At 35.4% G+C, this 16,982-nt stretch overlaps 2 protein-coding genes across 2 annotated transcripts; one reads left to right on the top strand and one right to left on the bottom strand.

The window, feature by feature from the left end:
* The first annotated feature begins 208 nt into the window (after window positions 1-208).
* Window positions 209-10,992, top strand: LOC111459793 (lysine--tRNA ligase, chloroplastic/mitochondrial). The gene is made up of 14 exons (XM_023102854.1): window positions 209-518; window positions 623-841; window positions 1,229-1,340; window positions 2,470-2,578; window positions 3,241-3,298; window positions 3,980-4,048; window positions 5,146-5,253; window positions 5,911-6,003; window positions 6,109-6,213; window positions 6,900-7,106; window positions 7,517-7,611; window positions 8,504-8,594; window positions 9,673-9,849; window positions 10,578-10,992. The coding sequence occupies exons 1-14, from the start codon at window positions 243-245 to the stop codon at window positions 10,668-10,670; spliced, it is 1,812 nt and encodes a 603-aa protein (XP_022958622.1). The 5' UTR covers window positions 209-242; the 3' UTR covers window positions 10,671-10,992.
* Window positions 10,993-12,949: 1,957 nt separating this feature from the next.
* Window positions 12,950-16,057, bottom strand: LOC111459797 (protein MET1, chloroplastic). The gene is made up of 7 exons (XM_023102861.1): window positions 15,535-16,057; window positions 14,614-14,720; window positions 14,343-14,437; window positions 13,834-13,910; window positions 13,613-13,733; window positions 13,364-13,423; window positions 12,950-13,269 (listed from the first exon to the last, which is right to left on the bottom strand). Exons 1-7 carry the CDS (start codon window positions 15,927-15,929, stop codon window positions 13,132-13,134), a joined length of 993 nt encoding a protein of 330 aa, XP_022958629.1. The 5' UTR covers window positions 15,930-16,057; the 3' UTR covers window positions 12,950-13,131.
* Window positions 16,058-16,982: the final 925 nt, after the last annotated feature.

Genomic DNA, 16,982 nt, shown 5'->3' with positions numbered 1-16,982 from the left:
ATAATATATTGTAGGTATTTATAGTCTCGCAATAGTTTGACTTGAAATTTTAGATTTGGTTGTTTTTTTTTTAATATTAATATGATCGAAATTTTTTTACAATTATAAAAATAACAAATAGTGACGTCATTAATCAATAAAATGGCGGGTCAGTGGCTCCAAGTGGAATTGGGGCATGCAATCGGAGTAGATAAAGCGCTGATTTGGGCAACGCGCACAGGAAGGAGGACGGAGTGAATCCAATGGAGGCCTTGAAGCTCTACGGGGCAGTATGCTCCCAGCCATTGTTCAAGCACCTCATTCGCTTGGCTTCTTCCTCTTCGACAATCTCCGCCCTCGCTCCTAAATCTTCTCGTTCCGCCCTCTTCCTTCGTCGCTGTTCTTCCGCCGCAACCTCCACTGCCGGTGACGGAAAAGTCAAGCTTTCCGGCCGTAGCCGCCGTTCTTCCTCCTCGACTACATCATCTCCTGCTTCTACGTCCGACAGGGAGGCGGTTCGTGCAATTCGCTTAAAGAAGGTTCTTCTCATACCACTTACAAATGCACTATACTCCACCTCTTCCCGTCTATTTTCTTTCTGGACTTGGTTGAATGTTTTGGGACATTTATATTGTTGTGTTAGGTTGAGGAATTGAGGAGCAAGGGGTTGGAACCTTATGCATATACGTGGGACAGGACTCATACTGCTAGTCAGCTGCAAGAGTTATATAAGCATCTAGGCAATGGCGAAGAGTCTAATAACGATACGAGTTCTGTGTCAATAGCTGGAAGGATTGTGGCTCGCCGTGCGTTTGGAAAGCTTGCATTTCTGACATTAAGAGACGATTCTGGTACAATTCAGGTTCGTATACTGGCTTGCTTCAATTGACTAACTTACACTTATATCCACGCCATTGTTTCGTCAAGTCGCTGCTGGGATTGGTGAAACTTTATGGAGTGCATATAAGATTACTGCTTGTTCAAGGTAGTAGAGTATGTCTTTTTAAGTAGGGGAAATTTTTGTTTTTCATGTTAGATGGCTGTGAACATGATTGGCAGATCATTTGACGATTGATCTGTTTAATTTCGTTCTTGCGTAAATCCACGAGAATGACGTATTTTTAGTCACTTTTAAGTTATATCCATTGTGACCAACTGTACGAGGCGCTGTTTTGAAGAGTCTTCTACTTCTGCTTATCTTAATATAAACCATGTAATCAACATAGTTGATTGACAATTTTGATTTCAGCTTTACTGTGAGAAGGAAAGGCTCATAAATGATCAGTTTGATCAGCTAAAGAATCTTGTTGATATCGGCGATATTCTTGGTGCACGCGGTTCAATTAAGCGAACAGAGAAAGGTGAGTCCTCGTGCTGTTGTTTCTTAATGGCTTGATCACATTTTTCTCTTGGCATGAAAAAGTTTATGCAGTTAACGTTCGGAAGCTAGAGTCTTAGAAGTTAAACACTCATTGGATGTACCTATTAAAAATAAAATCTAAATTTTCTTATAAATCTAATTGATATTAAGAGAGAACCTCAAGTATCAATCTTATATTAATCAGCCTGTTGCATACGAATCTGTCAGCCAAATTTAATTTAATTTTCTGTTTTTCAAGAAAGAGTAAAGTAGATTGCTCTGAAGGATTTGAGACGTGTAATAATTATTTTCATCTACACTGACCTTTAGTAGAGATTGGATGTTGAACTGTTTGTTATATTGTTTTGTCATTTCTTTGAAGCATAGGAATTAGAAAGAATCTCTTCATTTACATTTTTCCATAACCATTATAATGAAAGTTGAGAAAGTAGTATTTTGAGACCACATTAAGAGTATTTCGTATCATACTTGGAACAATAAGAGAGAAAAGGTATGGGCAGACTTTTGCATTTTCATTTTTTAAGCTAGAAGCTATCATGACAACAAATCATTCCAGTCTTGTTTGATAACCCTTTTGTTTTTGGTTTTTTGTTTGGCTAAATTATAAAAAATACCCATGAATTTTGTATCTTGTTTTAAAAATATTTTTGAAGTTTTAAAAGTTTCAGTAATACCTTAAACTTTTAAAAAAATTCAAAAATACTTTTATTGTTAATTTTGAATGAAAACGGTTGGTATTTTATTTAAAAAATACCCATAAAGTTTTAAAATCGTTTAAAAAAATAATCTTGAACTTTCAAAAGTTTCATCAATAACCTTAAACGTTTAAAAAAGTTAATACTTTTACTGTTAGTATATAGACGGAACGGTTAGTTTCACGTTTAAAAAAATATTCTTGAACTTTCAAGTAACATTAATACTCTTAATCTTTAAAAAGGTTAGAAAGTTCTCAAGTAACAAAAATCACTTAGCTATGTATTAATCTCTAGATTCCTTTATGTATATATTAAGCCTGCGGGACATATGTTTTCATGGATCTGAACTGCATTTCCACATTATTAACGCTTGGATATGTTATGATTTAATTTTTTGTCCTTCATTTTCTTCAGGGGAACTTTCTGTTTGTGTGAATTCTTTTGAAATCCTGACGAAGTCATTACTTCCACTTCCTGACAAATATCATGGTTTAACTGATATTGATAAACGCTACCGCCAACGGTAACTTTTGGCCCATTTTTTTCATTTTCTATTTCAAAAATATTAATTCTTGTGGACAACCATTTCTCTATGTATGTCTTTTGTTTTAAGAGTTGTGAAAGTCACATTTTGATACTGTAGTTGATTGTCCTATTTTTGGGGGCTCATGTCCGACATGATATAATGTCATTAAGTAAGAAATGCATATCATTGAATGGGAATATTAATTTCTATTGCTTTTTGATGGGGAGAAAACCTCTCAATATTTTCTGCCGTAGAGGTTGGCCTGATTTTATATCATCAATTAACCGAAGGCTAGTGAAAAGAACTTGCAAAATGGGAAACTATTGTTTTTATGTGTCTTCCTTTTTGTGAAAACCCTCGACGATTAGGATGAGTATTCAGGCCTTCTTATATAAAAAAAAAAAAAAAAGACCTTAGGATGTCTTATAAAATCAAGTTGGCTTCAAGGTATTTCTCATCCCTTGTCCCTTTTTTAATATATTATTTGTTTCTGATGAAAAGATACCTACTTTTTTTTTTCACTTGTAATTTTTACTTATCTAGATATCTTTTAAATCTTATGAAGACACTGCACTTCAAATGGATAACGTGCAGTTGAAATATGCTTCAGCTCAATATCTCATTTTCATTGATGTCATATTTACATATTTTATTTTCAGGTACGTAGATATGATTGCGAATCCTGAAGTAGCGGATACATTCAGGAAAAGAGCAAAGGTGATGTAGGCTTAGCTATTTCTTGTTAGCAACTTGCAGGCATAATTTTATTATTAAGCCTATGCATTGTATTCATATCTGTCAGGCTTGCTTTGAGGCTTGAGAGTGTGGACATGGCATGTAGACAATGTGATCAAATATAAGTTGATATATTTAATTTTCGTTCTTCAATGTTTAAAACAAGTAACTGGACCAGTCTCATCTATTTTTCAGTGCTTTTAGCAATGACTAAACACTTAAAGATATGCAGATTTTTTTATCAGTTATAATACGTAATGTTCTCTTACATTTTGTTCTTTTTCGAAGATGTCTCCAAATCACCAAAAGGGACCTAAAATTTTGTACTCTCCTTTCTATATCAACTCTAGTTCATTCACTTTTATGGTAAACCTTGGGGAGTTGCCTTCTCTCTTGTAAATTGCATCAGTAGCTTATTAAAAAAGAAAAGAATGAAAAAGAAAACAATAATGCTAGGTTCTGTTATCAATTTTTGTCAGCAAATGGTTAGGCATGTTAGGATCTCTACTTTCTCTAGGAGGTTGTAGTTTGAACCCCTTCTCTCCCATACGTGATGTGTTGCAATACTTTTAAAAGTTAATTTTTTTTTTTTTTTTTTTTTTTTAATAACAAAAGTCAAGTACTTCAATGTGTTGACATCCTTGCTATCTCTTATTTGTATAGATAATATCAGAGATTCGCAGGACTGTGGAATCATTAGGATTTGTTGAGGTTGAGACTCCAGTCCTTCAGGTTTGTGAATATTCAAGCTTCATTTAAATTGTATGTAATTTATTAGACTTTTTAATTTTTTCTGAAGAAGATAAATTTACATATTTGAAAATTGAGGTCAATTGGAGATAATTACTCATCCAAAACTCATTGACATGGATCCATTTTTTTTACACCGAACATCTGAATCTCTTTTGGTTGCTTGGTTGGCTCCATGAACTATTTTTTCTTTAGTTGATGAGGTTCATATGTGTGTACACATGCAGAAACAAAATTTCATTAAGATTTATATTCATGTATGTCTCTTTATGATCCAAGTAGCATTGGGTTTCTCAACTTGGATTTTGGCTCTGTTTGTCTGTATTGCCTTGATTTTTTCTTTCATTCTTCTTGATGGAAGTTTATTTTCTCATTCAAGAAATATATGAAGTAAATTTGACTCCGTTTACTTGTAGTTGCCGGTTGATTGTTGCTCATTTTGGACATTAATTTTTTTGTAAAGTATAACTATCTCTACTCCTCCCTCTCTTTCTCACTCCCTTTCTCCTTCTTAGTAACTGACAACGTCCTCCTCCTTTTAGTTAATATGATAACAACTACCCCATCCTTGTAGTCTGTTGCTTTGTAAATTGAAAATCGACCTATAGCTAGTATTTCCGCACCCCCTCTTCTTTTTGAGCCTTTTTCAAAGATCTAGCCTTTTGTTTTTGCAACTTCCCATTTGATGGTACTTTGTACGAACAAGTTTTGACAGCTTGCAATATGATGGAAAGCTGAGAAATTATCTTATGGCAGGCCTGAATTACATTGCTTTCGTGCCTCTGAGAAGCAAGCATTTCTTCATCTATCTATGTTAAACCTTATATCCATTATCCAAATCACATTGATATTATTTGAGCTAGTTATTTCCAGAGAAATAATATTGGTTAAATTTGTAGGTATCAAATTGTTTATTCGTGAGACTGTTTACTTGATCCTGATTGTCAGATGTTAAGAAGCAATTTTTAAAATTTTGGATGAATCATCATTTTCTTATATGTAATGTTTAATTTATAAATTTAAGTACCCAAATGTAGTTACTTTCTTGTACTTGGTTTTTGATTTGTTTAATCAACTAGGGAGCAGCTGGGGGAGCTGAAGCAAGGCCTTTTGTCACATACCACAATTCCATTGGGAGAGATCTGTATTTAAGAATAGCTACTGAGCTCCACTTAAAAAGAATGCTAGTGAGTTATCAATATTTAACTTTTTATATGGTTGTACTGAACAGAATTTCAGATCCGCTATTTTATTACTAAGGCCCGGTTTGATAACCATTTGCTTTTTTTTAATTAAGTCTATTAGCACTACTTCCACCTATGAATTTCTCTGTTTTGTTGCCTACTTTTAACATATGATTTTGAAAACTAAAAAAAAGAATTTAAATATTTGTTTTTGTTTTTAGACTTTGGCTAAGAATTCGTGTATTTTCTCATGAAAGATGAAGACTATTGTAGAGAAATAGTGAGAAAACAAGTCTAATTTTCAAAAGTCAAAAACCAAGAAGCAAATAGTGATCACTTAGACAATGATGGTTGCTAAGTATGCAAACTGAGTAACCTATGGCTGTGATTGATGTTCCAAAGGTGTGGGTGGTATAAATTAACTTGCAAAAAACTAGTATCATGCTAAGCTTCATGTTCTCTGTTTATGTTGTTGCNAAAAAAAAAAAAAAAAAAAAAAAAAGCTTGTGTTTGCATATTTATGCCTTTTTCCCCTGAATGCTAGCTATGATGTCGTTATTCTTTTTTTCCCCTTAATTTGTTGAATATAACTCTTTCTTTATCAACATATACAAACTTGTATATTTATTATTTAGATGAATATATTATTGTTGGTGACAGGTTGGTGGCTTCGAGAGAGTATATGAAATTGGACGCATATTCAGAAATGAAGGACTTTCAACTCGTCATAATCCTGAGTTTACATCTATAGAGGTAAGCTTTCTTTTGATCGTTCCTTGCTTCTGTCCATGTGGAAACACTTTGAAGGTGAATCTTGCAAATGAAGCTCTAATCAATATTTTATAACTTGATTAATAGATATATGAAGCATATTCAGATTATCAGAGTATGATGAACATGGCAGAAGAAATTGTTACCCGTTGTGCTCTTGCTATTCATGGGAAACTTTCAATTGATTACCAGGTATGTCCAGTTCAACTTTGAACACTCTAGTTTATTGCCATGTGGATTTTGAGAAATCTTGTTTGCTTTATTTTGTAAAATGAAAAGTTGTTTTACAAGTTTTGAAATTTTTCTTAACAATCAAAGAGAATTTTAAAGGGTATCACTTAAAAGAGTTTTGTAGATCAATGCTATAAAAGTTCCTTGGAACTTTTTCTTGAAAGGAATAGAAGAACATTCCAAGACCTTTTTGTAGATGTGATGGTATTTTTTGGCGGAGGGTGANTGGTTTAGCTTCAACATGGAGATCATATTGTGTCTTTTTTTTTTTTTTTTTTTTTTTTTTTTGTAATATATATATTTTAATTGTCATCTTAAGCTATAGGTGGCGTAGATGCCCATTAGTAAGTGCTTTTATGCAAGCTCTTAGACAAGTTGTGAGAACTTCTTATCCTCTCTCTTGTATTCTTTCGTTTTAATGAAACTCATTTCTTATAAATAAATATATAAAGAAAACTAGTTTTAAGGAGAATTTGATATGAAAAGTCCCCGTTGCTTCTCATTTTTCTCATTTTTCTCATTGGAGCATGTAAATCTATCCTTCTGCTCTGATGTAAAAAGTTGCACACCTTTATAGAACATTCTAGCTGGTGATTGTCAATTATATGAAGGACCTTATACGGTGGTTAATCCATACATCTTTGTAGGGAGTTGAAATATGCCTTGAAAGGCCTTGGAGGAGAGAAACAATGCACAACCTCGTTAAAGAAGCCACTGGGATTGATTTAAATGAGTTTGGAAATGACCTTAAAGTTGCCAAAGAAGTTACTTTGAGGACCATTGGGGATACCCTTGAGTATAAGGACAAAACTTCTATTGACGCAAGTCAATCAATTGGTCACCTTCTATCTGAGGTTATGCTCCATCTCTACCTAGGAACTTTTAACTTTAAACACATGTATGTTCTGTTAGAATATGTTAGTCCTTTCTTGAAGCTTCACGGATGCAATTAGTCTGTTTGTTTGGATTCATTTGTTGTCATTTTATAACTTCTCCACTTTGCAGCTTTCGTGTGGGCGTCGATAACTTTCTTCTTTCCTTTCGTAATAGTTAAAGTTATATCTGATAAATTGGATGATTTTCTCGTTTCTCTCTGTCTTTTGGCCTATATTCTCTTAATTTGAAGACTTTCTTGTATCTTTCTTGTCTTAGTTTGGGCTCCTTTGGCCTATGTCCATGCTTTGGTGTAATGAAATAGTCATCACAGAACAAAGAGTTGTCTTTATTACTTTAATTCTTATGGATTTGCATATTATGTGTCCAGATTTTCGAGCTTATTGTAGAACCGAAGCTCCTTCAACCCACTTTTGTGTTGGATTACCCAATCGAGATATCTCCTCTGGCAAAACCTCACAGAAGGTATGAAGCCCACGTGTTGGTGTATCTATGTTTCTAGCTTAGTGTTTCATGTATTTTTAATGTTAGGGGTGTAAGGGAAAAACCGAAAAAACCACTTAACCCGACCGAAACTGATATCGGTTCGGTTTGGCAGCTGGGGTTTTCAAATAAAGAAAACCAAATTTTTTTTTGGTAAGCCTTGGGTTTTGAAAGGTTAAACTGAATATAACCGAGCCAGTTGATAATATTTGTATTAAAAAGTTGGACAACATATCAAACAATGTTAGTGAAGTAGTTCGCCTGAAAGTCAGGCTTGTAACCATAAGGATACGCATGTATATATCTGTTATCCTTCTGGCACCTATGCCCACCTATCTTATCCCAACCATGAATCACTGGACCGAACCGTCTTAAACCATCGGTTGATCAGTTCGGACCGGTTTAATTCAGTTCTATACATTCCTTTATATATCTGACGGTTCAGTTCCAGTTTTACACTCAAACCAAACCAAACTGCTTACACTCATACTTAATGTATTGAGATATTGGAGGGATGACAATATTCCAATCTCAGCTATACCCTTGAAAGAGTTTTATCTTTTTATTTCTTATGATCTTGTCTAGCTAAGTAGTTCCTATTTGGGTTTTTATATATTACCTGGCCTTACTGAGAGATCCAAGTAAATTATTGTGGTGCATAAACGTAGATGCTTGTAGATGCTTGTAGTGTTTAGGATATGCTGTGTGTCACAGTCATACATTTTCAACCGTGCGGTGTTGTGCTCATGTCAAGCCTTGACCTAGAAGCTTTCGGTTCCTTGATTTTGTTTAGCTTGTATTCTTCTTTTTTTTCTTTTTTAAATTCTTATCCAGGAGGGGGTTAAAATGTTAATTTTTTCTTCTGTATTATTAGGCATGCTGGGTTGACAGAAAGGTTCGAACTTTTCATTTGTGGTCGTGAGCTGGCCAATGCATTTTCTGAATTGACCGATCCTATCGATCAGGTAAGAGTTAATTAAGTCAATTAGTTATGCCAGAGGTATGTCTGATGAAACTTTTTACTGTTTAAAGTTGGAGTGCAGAAGGTCAGAGGTCTCGTACATGAATATTGGTTCAAGAATTCTACTATCATTTTGAATTCTTTGTCTTCATTCAATATGAAATTGAAACATTTCATAGATGATATGAAATTATCTCCAATTTGGTTTTAGGGACAAGTCTTTCCGTTAATCTAGGGCCCCTACCATCTTTCCTCCACATGTTTCAAACTTAGATTTGGTGGGCTAGTCCGAGAAGATTTCTAGTGGCCCCACAATGTTACAATCACTTGGGCGTGGCACTTATAGGCTTATTCATGGCCTATAAATTAGTCTAGAAGTTGGTACTAAGCCATGGTCAACACTCAAACACTAAGTGAAAGGAACTGATCGCAAAGTTTTCTGCAACAAACGGGACTTCTAGGAACTCTGGACTCATGCCTCTTATTGTTTTCTTGGCACTAACCCAGTCTCCTGTGTACCCCTTACTTCCTTGAAATAAAATTACCAGAAATAGCGACTTTCATGGGGGAATACTCCAAATCCATTTGTAGATCAATATACGATTTCTTTCCTTCAGGTTGCTGGTGCCTACTGCCATCTTCATTTTTATTAGGAACTTTCTTTCATTCCACCAAAAGGCTCCGAGTGTTGAGACCTTCCCTAGCCTGGAGAGAGTTCCTTATTTTCTTACCAATAATATTAGCCAATATCCTCTGCATTTGAAGAAGAGAGAAAATCGTTGGCATACAAGTCAAACTGAACTGGATAATCTAAAGCCTTTTGAAATATAACTGTTCTTTACTTCGTTAATCTTCTAGAGACTCTTCCAGTCAAAGGGTTACCAAAAGAAATGGCTTTTGGTTTGCACCTAACCCATGCCAAGGTGCGGCCAGCCTCCATAAGAACACCCTTTTCTTCGTGCTTAGAATGCTCATGTGTTATTGGTTCATGACATGTCAACAAATAATAATTTTTATTGTAAAGTTATAGACTGGTTCTATGGTGATTGGAAAGATTTTCATGTTTATTTTAAAAATGGCAGAGGGGTCGACTTGAAGATCAGATCAGGCAACATAATGAGAAGCGTGGCGTAGCTGTTTCTGGAACAGACTCTATAGATGGAAGTCAGAAAAAAGACGAGGATGAATCTTATGAAGTGACACTTGATGATGACTTTCTTACAGCTCTGGAATATGGAATGCCACCTGCTTCTGGCCTGGTATTGTTATCTTTTCTCTGTCCACTTTACTTTATCGCGTTTTGGATGACATCCCTCAACGAAACTGCTAGTGAAACTCTGGCTTGCTCTTTCCTTTGAAAAATGGCCAATGAAAATCTAAAATGGCTATTTCTTAGATGCTCTGAAGTTTTCATATCTGAAAACCAGTTGCTGAAGTCTCTTCCATTTGCTTGCTAGTAGTCTAGAATTATCAAGTGCATAATACAAATTACAAAATCAGAACATTGTAAATTTGTACGCAACGTTTGGGACAGACGTTCGAGCTATAATGAAATTGACAGATTTTCATAAGAGTATTAATGTAAATTAGAAAAAAAAAATTGTCACGTTACCTACATCTAGGAGATTATTGGAATTTAAAAGTAAAAATTCTACGTTGCATCACTGTAATAGATTTTAATTTCTACTAGTATTTTGTCAAGGATAGTTAAAAATATATTTCTTTAAACCGGTCTTGTATTGTATTATGAAAAGTTCATGTTATGTAGATATATCTTCCTCGATGTAGAGATTAAATAGTGAAATATTGGATGTTGTCAAGAAACGCGGATCTGGAGGAGCTATTATCTATGTAATTATGGTCTTTGTTAGCCGTTGTTCCGATCGAGCACTCTCTTTCTTCTTATCAGATTTTGTTCTTTTACTTTGCATGGTTAGAATCCCATTTCCTTTCTGTAACTAAACTGATGAAAGAACTCAACTTTCAGGGAATTGGAATTGATAGATTGGTGATGCTTCTGACAAATTCTGCAAGCATTCGAGATGTAATTGCTTTTCCAGTGCTTAAAATCCAGCAGTAATGCTTGTATATCTAAATTCCAAGGCTTTTTGGATCGTGGGAGCAGTTTTGAAGGTATGAGCTCAAGTTTATGCATGCTACTTAAGGTTTGCTATCCATTTCTGTTAGCTATTTATTGCTGTAAAGGCAATGGGATTTTAAGTTTATCGTTAGGACGAGGGCATTAATCAATTTTGTGTATTGGATTGAGATTAGAGACTAATAAAATTAATGTATGAATTGACTTCAGTCATTTAATTAAAAGCTCTGGATGGTTGAGGGTGGAGGACTTCAACCATGTGTACCTTTATCTAATTGATGATGTTCGTATTTACTTCTGATTTGTTCCATTTTAGTCATGGTAATTTACAATGTACTTCAAAGCTTAAAATTAGTCTTTATTGTTGACCCTTTTTTTTCTTTAAACTTGATCTCTATTGGCATTTTCTATTGTGTGAAAATTATTATTATTATGAGTTATTTAATTTCGATATAAAAATAACTTCCTACTCTTTTGTGCGTCTTTCTCCCGATGGGAATAGAACAGGGCATACTCAGCCGTGCGTTGCTAGAAAGGACTTACCCGGCTGGCTAGAAATAATAATATATAACGTACTACATAGTTCAGGAGAGAATCAATCTTTAGTTTAATAGTATGCTTAATTCACTGAGTTTTACTATGGTTCACGAGATTCATTTTAAAAGCTAAAATGTTAATCTTCAAATTTAATGGTGAAATATTAAAAAAAAAAAAAACTTCAATTCTTTGGATTGAATCCAAGATGACAAATTTTTATCATAAAATAAGAAGTCCAAATATAGCAAGGATTGTCATTGATATGTCTTCTCTGGAAGATGAGAGTCGTTGTTGGCTAATTTAGGGAATGATCATGGGTGTTTATCTAGATGATGAGAGTAGGGAATGATCATGGGTCATGGGTTTATCTGGATGATGAGAGTCGGCTAATTTAGAGAATGATTAGGGAATGATCATGGGTCATGAGTTTATCTAGATGATGAGAGTAGGGAATGATCATGGGTCATGGGTTTATCTGGATGATGAGAGTCGGCTAATTTAGAGAATGATTAGGGAATGATCATGGGTCATGAGTTTATCTAGATGATGAGAGTAGGGAATGATCATGGGTCATGGGTTTATCTGGATGATGAGAGTCGGCTAATTTAGAGAATGATTAGGGAATGATCATGGGTCATGAGTTTATCTAGATGATGAGAGTAGGGAATGATCATGGGTCATGGGTTTATCTGGATGATGAGAGTCGGCTAATTTAGAGAATGATTAGGGAATGATCATGGGTCATGGGTTTATCTAGATGATGAGAGTAGGGAATGATCATGGGTCATGGGTTTATCTGGATGATGAGAGTCGGCTAATTTAGAGAATGATCATAGGTTTATAATCAAGAAATACTCTCCCCATTGGTGTGAGGCCTTTTGGAGAAGCCGATACTCTCTCCATTAGTGTGAGGTCTTTTGGGGAAGCCGATTGTCATCAAGGAGACTTAACTCCTTTTTCTTTTTGAAGTCCTTTGTTCGACATTCCAAAGTACGTCTCCCCTTAATCGAGGGATACTCTCTCCATTAGTGTGAGGTCTTTTGGGGAAGCCGATTGCCATCAAGGAGGCTTAACTCCTTTTTCTTTTTGAAGTCCTTTGTTCGACATTCCAAAGTACGCCTCCCCTTAATCGAGGCTCGACTTCTTTCGAGTCTTCGTCATTTTTTACTGCCTTCGAGGAGGCTTGACTCCTTTTCTTTTGGAGCCCTTTGTTCGACATTTGAGGATTTACCAATTTATTGTGAGACGTGACTCCTTTTCTTTTGGAGTCCTTTGTTCGATACCTTCGAGGAGGTGCTTGACTCCTTTTCTTTTGGAGTCCTTTGTTCGATACTTTCGAGGAGGCTTGACTCCTTTTCTTTTGTTGACTCCTTTTCTTTTGTTGACTCCTTTTCTTTTGGAGTCCTTTGTTCGATATTTGAGGATTTACCAATTTATTGTGGCACAACTGGCTCTGATACCATATTAGACGAACACGACTCTCCACAATTGTATGATATTGTCCAATTTGAGCATACCATGGCTTTGCTTTGAGCTTCTCCAAAAGGTCTCACACCAATGGAGAGTGTATTCTTTGATTATAAACCTATGACCATTCGCTAAATTAACCAACATGGGACACTTTCGTTCGTCACAAAATTACTAGGGGAAGTTAAGAGAGAAAAGTTGAGAGAGATCCTAGACCTTTTCAACATTAATCAAATCCAAACAATATGCTCAACACGTCAAGTCATGGTGCTTCAATGAGTATAACTTCACTAATAAAACGTAAAAGAACAAATTACAACAAATTACATTGAAATTTTTTCGGAAACTATAAGCTTGAATCTTTGAATACTTTGATACAATATGTGACAACGATAATTTGAATTACTTAATAAATGATGACTATAAAAGAGTCTGGTTTTTATTTCTTGAATCCGAACAGCGACTTTATGGCATTGATGGCATTCTCATTGATAAACGACTCATCAAACCTTTTCAGAAGAGTCTCAAATTCCTCCAATGTCCTCAAGTTTGATAGATCAGAATCCGTCCGAATTCTCTGGCAAACATTAAGAGCAATGATTTCACCAAAACTTCTCCATATATAATCGTCCAGGGCATGTAATAACTAAAAAAAACGAAGTGGCTGATACCTTGAAGTCTTCAAATCCTGCTGCCAAGGCGTCTTCAAGTGCGGATAGCCCAGCTTTTAACTGTTCGAAAAGTATAAAGGTACACTAATCAGTCATTCCCCATTTTGTGGAATTTTGGCCAGAAAGATACAAACATTTAGCAAACAAATGATGTTAGAGAAAGCATAATAACGTCGCATCTTAGTTTAAAATGTCTCAAAAGTCATTCCAAACGAACTCTATTACAAACGATTCTGTATAAACCATTACCTCATTTAGTTGGGAGTAACAGCATGCAACATTGTAACTGGCAACTGATGCTTCGTCTGGAGTTGGTTTGGATCCCAACACTGACTCAAATTTCTCTAATGCTTCCTCATATTTAGCGTTCCTTGAGGGAAAAGAACAAAAAGAAAGGCGGGGTTGGACATTGATGTGGACACAATTTAGTAAACAATAGAAGGGCAGGGCAAGTTGGATATGCAACATACTTGTACAGACGCAGTCCTTGGCGCAAGTCATCTTCTCTGCGCGCTTTCTGCTCCTTCAACCTCATGGCATTTTGCATCTGTAACAATTACACCTATAATATGCAAATAATACAGCAAACCTTTTCTAATGCATTTTTCTTCTTCATTCCGGTAGTTTTGTGCAATTATAGATGCCCAGCTGGTCGAACTCTTTAGAAGCGTAACGTGGATGGTTTTTCCTTTTTAGATAAGAAAATGAGGGCAGGGGAAAAAGTATGAACTGGGTGTCCATCAGAAGTCCACAACCAAGGAGATCAACCTTAGGTTCACTAAATACCCAATGCGAAAAAGTGATAACTATGATCATGTTCGATAACTATTTAGTTTTTTGTTTATGTTTTTAAAAATTAGGCTTTTTTTTTCACATTTTCTTTATAATAGTTTTGTCTTTCTTAACTAAACATTTGGATTCTCACTTAAATTTATAACTTCAATATAATATCATTAGCTGCTAGTAAATGTTCACTTACTTGAATTTCTCTCACTTTATTACTAACTACGCCCGAGTTTCTCTCTGCTCTGATTAACTCCTTTTCCGTCAACTCACCATAACCATCTGTCTTTCCTGAAAAACAATCACACACAATTTACAAAGATCATATTTATAGATAAAGATAAGAGAATGCTTATAATAAAACTCGGATTTATACAGGTCATCAGTCAATTTTAAGAAAAGTGATTTGTTAATATCCTTTGTACTTCTATTCGTTATTGATTTATTGAGTATGATTGATAACTGACCATATCTCTTCTCCATTTTCATGAGTAATGGACCAATTCTTTGCCGAATTGTATACATTGTCCTTCCGTATTCAGCAGCAGGCCATATTTCTGTCCCAAACACTGCACTGCATTGATGTAACTATTCTTTTATCATATCCCAACGATGGAAGAAAAGCTGCAAATGTTTCTACTAGGAATGTTCTTTACACATTTTCATACTAAGCCAAGTCATTCTTTTCTTTTCCCTTTCTCCTTTTAGTTTACTTTGGGAAAAAAAATGCACGACACGACAGCAACAAGACAAAAATTTTAAGCATACATCATATAATTCTCCTTTGAACAGTTGAGTGAATGACAATCTTAACCTGTGGGAAAAACACACGACAAATTTAAGAAGCCTAGATTTTTTTCTTTTTCTTTTCTCCATTTTACTTTTTAGCATGAATACACAAATCAACAAGAAGAAAATTTTTCAGTAATCATAATTGACCCTTATCTGAAGCAGTGGAGTCAATCATTATCCTGTTCTCTACTGTGTCACGAAAATTATTCATTAGATTTACTTGAACTTTTCAGCCTAAGCTTGAGTTGAGTGATCATTTCAAGCTGACAAGGGAGAGACAAGCAGATTAAGTGATTTAACATAGTAGCCATGGTTTGTACATGACAAAATTTGTTGTTATTGAACAGGTGATCATGCTATCTCGTTGTCTCATCCAGGCGCCATCTAGTATAAACTAATTTTAGACTACCAAAGAAAGCATCAATGACCCCTGCATCCACCATTCTAGAAAATCTTACAGAAAACGCAACAAAACCACGTCCTATCATTTTCATTTCACAATTCAAATTTCTAAACATGCTCGAATAAATAGATAGGTCAATCGTTGATGATCATAGTGAGCAAGATTTGCAGAGCATAGATAAGGAAAATGATACCTGGTAGCAATAACTTTATCCCCAACCGTGAACAATCCCGTCTTATCGGCAGCACCACCAGGTGCAATGGCGTCGATATAAGTTCCACCATCTCGTCCCTTAACAAATTTCAATCCATAAGGCTGCTCCAGTTCCACTTCATACTCTTCATAAGGTTGGTCAGCAACTGAATCAGCATCGGATGCTCTGACGACGAAATTTGAAGGTTTAAGTGAATGAAGGCTCGAAAAGGAGGTGGCGAAAGAGAGATGAAAATGAGAATTGGAGAGAAAGAGTTTGGGATGGGAGCAGCATAGTGGAAATGAAGAACAAAATTTGGGGAGTGGCTGAGAAGAAGAAAAAGAAGAAGAAGAAGAAGAACATAGATACAGAGTGGTGGGCGGAGCCAGAGACATTGTGGAATGGAATGCCCTAATTTCAGGCCACAGAGCTCAGAGGGGAGTTGGAGATAAACCCATTTCTTCTGCAACTGCAAGGCTGAGAGCGCGCTCTGTTCTGTTGTGGTTTTGGGAAGGAGGAGCCCCTCGGATTTCTCTGGTCCAAAATAACAGAACCGGATGAGCCTCTAATTACACCCAATAGGATCCTGCCACGTAGCCACCTTCTTTTATTTATTTTTATTTTTGTTATTATTATTCTGGTTTTAGGATTTTCGTCTATGGTCCATAAATATTTGGTTTATGGAAGTTTTAAAATTCATATTTTTAGTGGTCATAATATGTTAAAACTTTAATAATTTGGTTAAAACCCGAGTAATCATTGTAGTACTGGTACGGCGGATGATAGTGATTCGAGTTTATTTATCTCAAAAAATATATATTTAGGAAGATAAGATTACGGTGTAAATGGAGGAAGTCTAGTTATTTTGTAGTAGTGCAACTTTCTCGGGTGACCATTTTCTTCTGTCATTGTTTGGTGTCAAAAAATGTACTTTATATGCAAACTTTAGTCCAATCATTTGTTTTTGGAAACGATTGCTCATTCTACCGAGACAATATCATGGCAGTGCACAATTTACGACTATGATTACTCCATTCAAATTATATACAAACCAAGAATGGACAGGTTCCAGAGTTCAATCTGGTTCAGGAGCTTTCGAGGACCCATTGGTCAAAAGAAAGGGTAGGTCTTGATGCCGAGACGGAGCCGTATGAGGCGGGGCGAAGCAACAACCGCTCGTCGGGCCTGATAGATGGTGGTATCACACCCTTCTCAAAAGGAAAACAATTTGTTATTCTTCCAATCCACTATAGCCATCCATTAGCAAAATCAAAATTATCACGTCAAAAAGGTATAATCAACGTATTAACCGTCACATCAACATTCCCAATCAAGTTAACTATCAACTAATGACATAATTTAAAATAATTTGCGGATAGCAAAGTTGAACTAAATTCACTCTATCTTAGTGGATAAGGCATGTTTCATTTAATCTCCTAGATAATTAT

Source organism: Cucurbita moschata, unplaced genomic scaffold, assembly GCF_002738365.1.
Source record: "Cucurbita moschata cultivar Rifu unplaced genomic scaffold, Cmos_1.0 Cmo_Scf00022, whole genome shotgun sequence".
NCBI lineage: Eukaryota > Viridiplantae > Streptophyta > Magnoliopsida > Cucurbitales > Cucurbitaceae > Cucurbita > Cucurbita moschata.
Note: the sequence above shows the minus strand (reverse complement) of the source record. Positions and strands in the feature narration are given on the sequence as shown.

Bases quoted from the DNA above. Each gene is read 5' to 3' on its own strand.
- LOC111459793 (XM_023102854.1), top strand. From the start codon at position 243: ATGGAGGCCTTGAAGCTCTACGGGGCAGTATGCTCCCAGCCATTGTTC. The intron at 4,049-5,145 runs GTTTGTGAATAT...TTAATCAACTAG, and splicing joins TTGAGACTCCAGTCCTTCAG to GGAGCAGCTGGGGGAGCTGA. The intron at 9,850-10,577 runs GTATTGTTATCT...CTCAACTTTCAG, and splicing joins TGCCACCTGCTTCTGGCCTG to GGAATTGGAATTGATAGATT.
- LOC111459797 (XM_023102861.1), bottom strand. From the start codon at position 15,929: ATGTCTCTGGCTCCGCCCACCACTCTGTATCTATGTTCTTCTTCTTCT. The intron at 13,734-13,833 runs GTATGTTGCATA...TTTTCCCTCAAG, and splicing joins CAAGGACTGCGTCTGTACAA to GAACGCTAAATATGAGGAAG. The intron at 13,270-13,363 runs GTATCAGCCACT...AATGTTTGCCAG, and splicing joins CAGGATTTGAAGACTTCAAG to AGAATTCGGACGGATTCTGA.